The following is a 10,510-nucleotide window of genomic DNA, read 5'->3' on the forward strand; positions in this document are numbered from 1 at the left end:
GTTAATAAACACAATAAATAATAAAAATAAAATAAAAATAAAACAACATTCTGCATATAAGTTATAAGATGGTACTTCTGACTCGGATACATTACAAAAATACTCCAAATTAACAAACAAAAATAAAAATAAATACTACATTTTATAAACAAAACCAATGAAATACAAATGAAAGGGAACGTATAGGGATTATTACATTAAAGATTAATAATTAAATTCCTGTACTAGGAAATACCTGTACTGCCAGGCCGTTTTGCAGTAATTAATCAATGCTTTAAAATCGGCACCATTTAAGTAGTTTATTAATTCTTCCCGTGTAAGTACAGCCTTTTTTAACCACTTCACGCGAAACTCTTTTAGTATTGGACAGATTGCAATGAAGTGGTAAATGTCCTCCTGCTGTGAAAGATTGCAAAGCGAACAGAGGGATGATGCGCTTGTTCCATAACGTTTGTAGTTCAAACAAATCAATTCCCCTCTAGCTTTTATTATCCAGGTAAGATCATTTAAGGAGAGCCACTCATTTATGAAGTTTAAATCGTATTTTAAATCTTTATAAATTACTGAGGTTTTAGACGAGGTAGCTGCATTTACGCAATCTTCCAGAAATTTAAAACTTATTTGTTCTCTTAATTTATTAAAGCTATTATTAAGGGCTTCTGGATTTACAGCACCCACATCAAATCGAATTCCGTGCGAATGAAACAATTCATTTTGAATCTTGAACCAATATAAATTTTTTTTTATAGCAAACTGGGCAAGAATTTTCGGAAATCTAAAGTCGGGCATTTTCAGTACTTTTAAAATATATTTATGATGTAAATTAAGCGTGAAAGTAAATAATGGGCAAAGCTTTGTCTCAAGATATAATAAATAATTTGGAGTATTTACTGGCAATTTAAATACTTTCTTAATAAAGAATACTAATAATTTTTCCACATCATTAAATTTTTGGCCCCCCCACACTTGAGCTCCGTAGCAGATACTTGCTCTAGATATAGAATTAAATATTTTTAATTTACTTTCGAAGCCAATATCTTTGTTTAAAATAAAACTTTTCCAAACGGAATTTAGACAAGACTTTGAACTTTTTAATTTATTTTTAAAATGATTAGTCAGACAAAGGGTTGGCGTGATATTGATTCCAAGATATTTATAATTGTTTACAATTTCAATTTGTTCAGCTCCATACCACCACTTGTTATTTGAAGAGATTTTACCGCCGTTTCTAAAAACAATGATTTTTGATTTTGCAAGATTAACAACCAAATTCCAAGTACTACAATAACTGTGCAATGAATTTATCATTTTTTGTAGTGAAATGGGCGACGACGCAAGCAAGACAATGTCATCGGCGTACGCTAAAAGTTTAACATTAGATGCACCAATATTCACTCCGCCATCTAAATACTCCTCCAGATCATTAATAAATACAGAAAAAAGGAGAGGACTCAAAAGTGCACCCTGTTTAACTCCCATCGCGATTTTAAATGAGTCTGACAAACCTTCCCTACACCACACCCTGCCATAAGTATCATTGTGAAGACCAAAAATAAGTTTAATTATTTTATAAGAGAGCCCATTATTGTATAATTTATAAATTAGTCCATGTCGATCAATTCGATCGAATGCCGCACTGAAGTCGACAAAAAAGGCGTACACTTTTTGCCTTTTGACGCTTAATTTGATTTTTGAATTCACAATACAAATAAATTGTATACTCATTTACATACGTGTATATGCTGTTTAGCGTACATCTGGTAAACTTTATTACCCACGTAACAAACTAAAATAAATACAGCAAAAAGTAGCTAAATATATATATGCGTGGTAAACTTTACAACCAACGTAACAAACTTAAATAAATACAACAAAAAGTAGCTAAATATATATATATATTTAATATTGTGGTCATGCATTGTATATAAAGGAGCCTTCTTTAAGCTCTTCACTTCATTTTCATTGAGGTCGGTCTGTGAGAACTTCAGCCTTGTCAGAGTGAGTACCTAATCACAATATTTTTTTATGTAGGTATACACTTCAATCTTGCTATATGTAATTCCTAATATTATGTAATACTTTCTTCTTTTTTTCACAGATGTCTGATCTAAAATCAGCCTTAAATTCTGTGAAATATGATATAGTCGAAACAAAATCTATAAAAGAACTTCAAATAGATAAAAAATACCCAATCGTTTCAATAGTTCGTGTTGATACCAAAGTAGGCAATGCGGTAGTGGTAAAGTTACAAGATGAATTAAAATTTATTAAATGTTTTCTACCAAAAGCGTATGGATTAAAAATATCTGATCTAATGATAAATAACTATAAAACATTAGAAATGTCTTTAATATACCGAGGAATCGGTGTAAATAATTCTTTTAAATTAGAGTTTGCGTAAACATCAATTTTTCAATAATTAAAAAAAAAAACATTTGAAAATTTTTTAAAAATTACTTATTTGTTTGTTAAGCGGTTATGGATTTTAGCGTGTCCGTGTTTGTTTATATATTAAATTTAATGGTTAATATGAATAGTTATTTATGCTTCTTAAATTGCTAAATTCATGATTAGAACACTAAAAAATCTTTTACATTAGACTACGCATTTGCATTCTAACAAGGCGGAAGTTCATATTAGAATTATTGTTTTAGCCGATACTAAGAATAATAATAAATAAAAAGAAAAAAGTAAAATAAATACCTTTTCATCAGCTCTCATCATCATGGTTCATGTAAGTTTTACCATTATTATTACTCATGTGTTAGCATATCAAAGTCAAAAAAAAAAAAGAAAAAAAAGAAAAGCTTCTTATCTTTTCAGTGCAAAGAGTGCAACCTTAATTTTGAAAACTCCTATCAGTTTAAACTTCATAGAGCTTTAACTCACGGTGAGCGAGAAAAATATGGCTGCACATGCGGAAAAGCGTATTTTTACAAAAAAGATCTTCAAATTCATAAGAAGAAGTGTACAGCCAGAGGCCGCTACATGTAAGCAAAAAATAAATAAATAAATAAATGAAGTTGTAATTATTTACGTATTATTAATTTGTTTTCTTCTCAGGTGCAGGCATTGTAACTGTGTACAAGCTGATATACACAATGGCCGTTTACATGAAGCTGTCTGTGGAAGTAAAAGATCAAGATTGGGAGAACCTTCCAGAAAAGAGCTCTTGGGATTATCCACAGGGCTAAATAATGTAACACCGTATGAGACCGCTTTTCAGGGACGTCTTGCGTCATATTTTGTACGCTCACCAAGTTGTATGGATCTTCCAATATTTCTAGAAAGCGTACGTTCAAAAATTCTAGACATCATTCATCAAAGTTTGGTAACGCATTCATCCATAAAATTTAATCTGTGGGTGGACTGCACTTTTGAAAATATACATGGAGAGAAAATCGAAAAGGCGTTGAAAACATCTAACAAAGCAATATACCTATCCGATGACGTCAACAGCTTTCTAGATATAGCCTTCAGCAAATTAAAGAAAGAACTAGAAGAAGCGGCTATGACCAAGAGTGGTTGGTCACTGGTTTCAGTGGATGGACTAAGAGTGAGGGTAAGCAAACACAATCCTTTAAAAGCTACAACATATTTACCTTTGCCTAAATCTATTGAGAGCAAGAAGGCATGTATAAATGTCAAAAATTTTGATAATAAATGCTTTTTATATGCAATACTGGCCAAATTTATTGATGGGAAAAATTCGGGGGGTCCAAACAAATACAAATCATTGGAGAGTAAATATAATTTTTCTTGTGTAAATTTCCCAAGCCCTCTTAAAGACGTTAACAAATTTGAATCTGTTAATAATATTTCCATCAATGTATTTGGCCTGGATGATAACAATGATGTGTATCCTCTAAAGGTAGTTTATAAGGAATTAGACGACCATCGCGATCTGTTACTGCTAAATTCAAATAACAATTACCACTATGTTTATATAAAAAATTTTAATAGGCTTGTCAGTAAGCAAATATCCAAACGCAAATCATCAAAATATATATGTAAAAGATGTTTCACCCATTTTGATGAACGTTACAACGGGGAATCTCGATACGAAGACCATAAATTATTCTGTTACACACACAAACCTGCCAGAGTTGAGTTACCAAAGTAGTAGGGTTTCGGTGATTGAGCCCCGAATTTTGGAGCCGCGGCCTTATGGGCGACAGGGTGAGGGAATGCAGGGGGGTACCCCCGCTTCCTCACCCCGGTCCACACTCGAATTGCGCTGTGCGCGTCCGTGCGCGGCCCCACTCCTATACACTCCTTATGGCCGAGGTTGCGCGCACACGAGCGTCCGTATGCCCTAGGTTGCGCGCGCACGTGACGTCATCACACAACATCTTATCCACTGATAACAAGGAATAAAATATAATATACACTTATTAAGACATTTTTTGATCACAATTTTAATGTTATTTTTTTTTTTAATACCAATAACGAGTGATTTTTGGTGTAAGGTTATGGATAACCTAATGTAACCTCCTCCATTATTATTATTATAATACCACCGGTCCACACGAGTAGGTGTCTAATAAATAACGAGACAGGCCGCAGGAGTGCGCTGTAGGTGCAATTTTTTATCATTAAGAGGATAATCTTGACACTTTTAGCACAATAAACACTTGGAATATGTTCATAATAATAATATTTTTAATATACTTACCAATAACAAGTGATTTTGGTGTAAGGTTATAGATAACCTAATGTAACCTTACCCATCCATTATAATGTGTTTTTGGCGCTTTTATTTTTCATTAGAGGATAAATATTAACTTTTTTTAAAGAATAATATGTGCGATTTAAGACCTGATTATGGGGTTGTGATTTAACATGAGAATATTTTTTTTTTTTTTATCATTAAGTGGATAATCTTGACACTTTTAGCACAATAAACACTTGGAATATGTTCATAATAATAATATTTTTAATATACTTACCAATAACAAATGATTTTAGTGTAAGGTTATGGATAACCTAATGTAACCTTACACATCCATTATAATGTGTTTTTGGCGCTTTTATTTTTCATTAGAGGATAAATATTAACTTTTTTTTTAAAGAATAATATGTACGATTTAAGACTTGATTATGGTTGTGATTTAACATGAGAATATTTTAATCATTAGGAGGATAATCTTGTCACTTTTGGAACATGATTATGGGTCTAAGAAATATATAATTTGTGTGCTGAGTAGCAAGTTTTGTGTATGAATGAAGTAATTAAGTAATGTGTTTTAAGTTTTTTTGTGTAAGTAGGATCAATTGGAACATGATTATGGTCTAAGAAGTACATAATTTGTGTACAGAGTTTTAAGTTTTGTGTATGTATGAAGTAATTAAGTTTTGTGTTTTAAGTTTTTTTTTCGTGTATGGAGTAATTAAGTATGAAAGATTGGAACATGATTATGGTCTAAGAAGTACATAATTTGTGTACAGAGTTTTAAGTGTATGGATCAATTGGAACATGATTATGGTCTAAGAAATACATAATTTGTGTGCTGAGTACCAAGTTTTGTGTATGTATGAAGTAATTAAGTAATGAGTTTTAAGTTTTTTTGTGTATCGAGTAATTAAGTATGAAAGATTGGAACATGATTATGGTCTAAGAAATACATAATTTGTGTACTGAGTTTTAAGTGATGTGTATGAATGAAGTAATTAAGTTTTGTGTTTTAAGTTTTTTTTGTGTATGGAGTAATTAAGTATGAAAGATTGGAACATGATGAGGGTCTAAGAAATACATAATTTGTGTATTGTGTATTAAGTATATTATTACTTACTTACTATTTTAAGTATGGGAATGAATGGAAACATCATGAGGGGGTTAAAAAAAAAAATTTATGTAATCCATGTTGATAACCCAACCATGTTCCCATCTTGCATACTTAATTACTCCATACATAGACAAAACTTAAACATAATTTTAACATAAACATAAACTTAAAAAAAAAAAAATACATAATTTGTGTACTGAGTTTTAAGTTTTGTGTATGTATGAAGTAATTAAGTTTTGTGTTTTAAGTTTTTTTTTGTGTATCGAGTAATTAAGTATGAAAGATTGGAACATGATTATGGTCTAAGAAATACATAATTTGTGTACTGAGTTTTAAGTGATGTGTATGAATGAAGTAATTAAGTTTTGTGTTTTAAGTTTTTTTTGTGTATGGAGTAATTAAGTATGAAAGATTGGAACATGATGAGGGTCTAAGAAATACATAATTTGTGTATTGTGTATTAAGTATATTATTACTTACTTACTATTTTAAGTATGGGAATGAATGGAAACATCATGAGGGGGTTAAAAAAAAAAAATTTATGTAATCCATGTTGATAACCCAACCATGTTCCCATCTTGCATACTTAATTACTCCATACATAGACAAAACTTAAACATAATTTTAACATAAACATAAACTTAAAAAAAAAAAAATACATAATTTGTGTACTGAGTTTTAAGTTTTGTGTATGTATGAAGTAATTAAGTTTTGTGTTTTAAGTTTTTTTTTGTGTATGGAGTAATTAAGTATGAAAGATTGGAACATGATGTGGGTCTAAGAAATACATAATTTGTGTATTGTGTATTAAGTATATTATTACTTACTTACTATTTTAAGTATGGGAATGAATGGAAACATCATGAGGGGGTTAAAAAAAAATTTATGTAATCCATGTTGATAACCCAACCATGTTCCCATCTTGCATACTTAATTACTCCATACATAGACAAAACTTAAACATAATTTTAACATAAACATAAACTTAAAAAAAAAAAAAAAAATACATAATTTGTGTACTGAGTTTTAAGTTTTGTGTATGTATGAAGTAATTAAGTTTTGGGTTTTAAGTTTTTTTGTGTATGGAGTAATTAAGTATGTAAGATGGGAACATGATTATGGTCTATGAAATACATAATTTGTGTACTGAGTTTTATGTGTACAGAGTATTAAGTATATTTAAGTTTTGTGTATGTATGGAGTAATTAAGTATGAAAGATTGGAACATGATGTGGGTCTAAGAAGTACATAATTTTTGTGTACTGAGTAATAATTGTTAAGCATAGTATTCCTTACTTGCTATAAAATAAACAAAAAAAAAAGAGTCGATATTTATGAACTTATTTAATAGAACATATCTAAAAAAATGTAATCTATAAAACAATATTCAACATAGGAACTAGAAATATCTCACACAATTAAAACCACATTTTGGTTAGAGTTTGTGTTTTATTTATTAAGAATTGTAGTAGGGTTTAGAATGTGAGTGAAAAAAAAAATTTTCGGTTAGATTTTGTGTTTTATTTATTAAGAATTGTAGTGGGGTTTAGAATGTGAGTAAAAAAAAAAAAAAGGAAGTTCATAACAACGATAAGTTTTGTGTATAAAAGCAAGCTGTCCACGATTTCAGAACAACAAAATGGACGGAACGATGCACCAGTTTGTAAGTACCTTTAACAATCTTTATTATGTACAAATTGTTTGAAAAAAAAAAAAAAAAAATATGTTTGGAATCTTTCCAAATTCGTGTGTATGTTTTCTGTTACAGTTCACAATTTTCTGTTACAGTTTACATGCTCAGTGTGTAGCACACTAATTTGTTTGCCCAACACCTGGGCACCTCCCCGGAGGTGCCCGGTGTGTGAGGCGATGGGCACGTTGCGCCCCATCATGTAAGTGTTTTAAAAGTAATGATTTAGCAAAAAAAAAAAATGATTGTTTCCATCATGTGTTTCCTAATTATTTTTTGTTTTTTCTTTCCATAGTATTAGTGCTAATCCAACACCACCACCAACGCCGTGAGGAGGATGGTGGTGTGGTTTATGGTAAGAGGTTTCTCTACTAAAAAAAAAAAAAAAATATGTTAGTTTCTATATATATATAATAATAATACTAATTGTGTTTTTTTTTTTTTTCACAGGCATATGAAGAATTTTATTTTTTTTCTTTTAATTTTAATTATTTTTATCTTTTATAATATAATTAAGTTTTTAATATACAAATTTTAAAAAAATATATGGTTTTTTTAATTGCATCCACCCTAAATATATATATATATATATATATATATATATATACATAGGTAAAAAAAAAAACAATACATAAATATTACAAACATTACATCTGGATAGTGTGAGTACTAAAGGTATTTACAAAAATATATATACTATATCACTCAAAAAAAATTCATACATATATGTGAAGACTATTTTTGCACACATCTTAGTATATAAAAATAAAAATGAGATTTGTACATGATTCATGTATCTTTTTTACACACACACACACACACACACAGCCACCATCACATCACAAACAATTGGTGATAAGTGCTTTAAGGCTTTTAATTTGTAATGAATCAGAGTTATTAACTAATGGAAGTAAATAATTATTATGAATTATACAACAACAACTACTACTACTACTACTACTACGATTTATTCTCAATGAATATTCGTAATTGCTTATCGTTAAAGGACCTTGTGGTTTACATCTAATGATAAAAATGGTTGCATTGTTTCTAAACGTTAGACACGGAACACCATTCACTATTTCTCTTTCTACAAGTGTTAATGTGTTAACTGCTGACAATATGATTGGTACGAATCTCCCCGAAAAAAAGTTCTTGATGTTTATGAAAATGTGGTATTCGTTGAGTTCGAGGTCTTCTATTGCCAGTGCAGCAATATTCAAATTATTAAACACTTGAAGAATTTGTCTAACAGTGCTGATGTTCCCAACCATTGGGTGAAAGAAAATTCTTTCAATTATCTGCGCATGTGTGAAACAAAAAAAAAAACAAGTAAGTTTACTTATTTTTACCAACCAAAAAAAAAAAATAATTGTACTAGTATTTTACTTACTTCAAATGTGTTGTTGTTGTTGTTGTTGTTGTTGTTGATGATGTTCATAGCGGCGGAATCTTCACTCATTTAAGTATAAATTAAATAGCTATCCCTAAGAAATTGTCTGCATGTTGCGCACGCGGTACTTGGTTTATATTGAAATAAGTATTTTTCACATATAAAACACTTACCTAAGCGCTTGTGAAGAGTGCTATTGCGTCTCAATAACACACCGTGTTCAATATGAAACGTTGCGTTAAGATCGGTAAAGTGATGTAAGTCTATGCATGGTGGACCGCAATTAAAACAAAAGCTAAGCATATCTTCATCATCCCAACCTACATAACTTTCCCGATTATTTAAATATTTGAATTGAGTCGCAATAAACTCACCACTAATGCATAAATATTCCGTACAGGGAACAGCATCTAAATAACTTGAAAGTGCACTATTTGTAACTGGCATAATGTGTGTGCGCGTGTGTGGCATAATAAATCTATGTGAAAAAATGTGCCTAATTTATACTCTGTATGATATCCGCTTATCCGCCGCAAATTTCCTTGATTATGGAAACCTAAGCTAAGATAAGCATATAAGAAAATATTCCCCAGGGTTAATAAAATAAAAACCACATTCTTTATACAATATTATTTTATTTAAAAAAAAAAAAAAAAATTCTTTATAATTTTTTATTTAATTTTTACAATTTAATATCTTTGCACTAATCCAGATAATGGTACATAATGTAAAAGCATATCGTGAATTATTAAACAGTAGGCGGATGTTTTGGGCGCAAACGGTTTATTGGTATCAATTTGTATATGAATGTCAACTACACCGGTATTCAATCTATCTGGTTGTTTTGCACAATTAATTACCACAAAAGGTGTTTTGGAAAAGCCTTTTCTATCAAACAACGCCTCACTTCTACCCACTCCATAGTATTCTTGACGAAAGCGAATATATTCTTCAAACAGCTGCGATATCCTGCCGGATGTGAAATCTAATTGCATATCATTATATGGATATTGATTGTCGTTCAAGTATAATTTAACGTTGCGTATGTCCGCTGAATCGAAAATAGAACGATTTTTAGCAATATTATCCTTCCTATCAGTTTGAAATGCTATAATTACATATCTTGGTTTGTGTAATTGATTTGACGTTTTCACATGCCATGAGAGTTTATTAGTTGAAGGTAAATTTGGATATTCATGCAATTCTGAAGATCTAAAAGCTAGTGGTAAGGGTTGTGCGCTAGTAGAGAGGATTTGCCGATTCTGGCGCACCTAAAATACAAAATGGCGGCCATCCCCTCCCCTCCCACCCCCCTCCCCGAACCCTACCCCCACCCCTCCTTATTGACCAATCATCGATTTCGACGAGGGTTTAAGCCACGCCCCCTACCCCCACCCCACCTTATTGACCAATCATCGAACTCGACGAGGGCTTTAGGCCACGCCCCTTCCCCCACTCCACCCTTTTAATCGACCAATCAGCGAAATCGATGACACCCCTTTTACCCCCACTCCTTCCCCCACCCATAATTATTGACCAATCAGCGAATTCGACGACACCTCATTACCCCCCACCCTAGCCCTACTCCTATCACGTGACACCTACCTTTACCCCCTCCACTCCCACCACCTCTAGGTCGTC

The 10,510-nt window shown here is 31.3% G+C and overlaps 1 protein-coding gene across 1 annotated transcript; it reads left to right on the forward strand.

The window, feature by feature from the left end:
• The first annotated feature begins 2,868 nt into the window (after positions 1 to 2,868).
• LOC141455106 (uncharacterized) lies at positions 2,869 to 4,458 on the forward strand. The gene is made up of 2 exons (XM_074129968.1): positions 2,869 to 2,990; positions 3,064 to 4,458. Coding segments are annotated over exons 1-2 (1,062 nt in total). The 5' UTR covers positions 2,869 to 2,988; the 3' UTR covers positions 4,124 to 4,458.
• The last annotated feature ends 6,052 nt before the right edge of the window (positions 4,459 to 10,510 follow it).

Source organism: Rhodnius prolixus, unplaced genomic scaffold (assembly GCF_049639745.1).
Source record: "Rhodnius prolixus isolate KJV_2025 unplaced genomic scaffold, Rpr scaffold_27, whole genome shotgun sequence".
NCBI lineage: Eukaryota > Metazoa > Arthropoda > Insecta > Hemiptera > Reduviidae > Rhodnius > Rhodnius prolixus.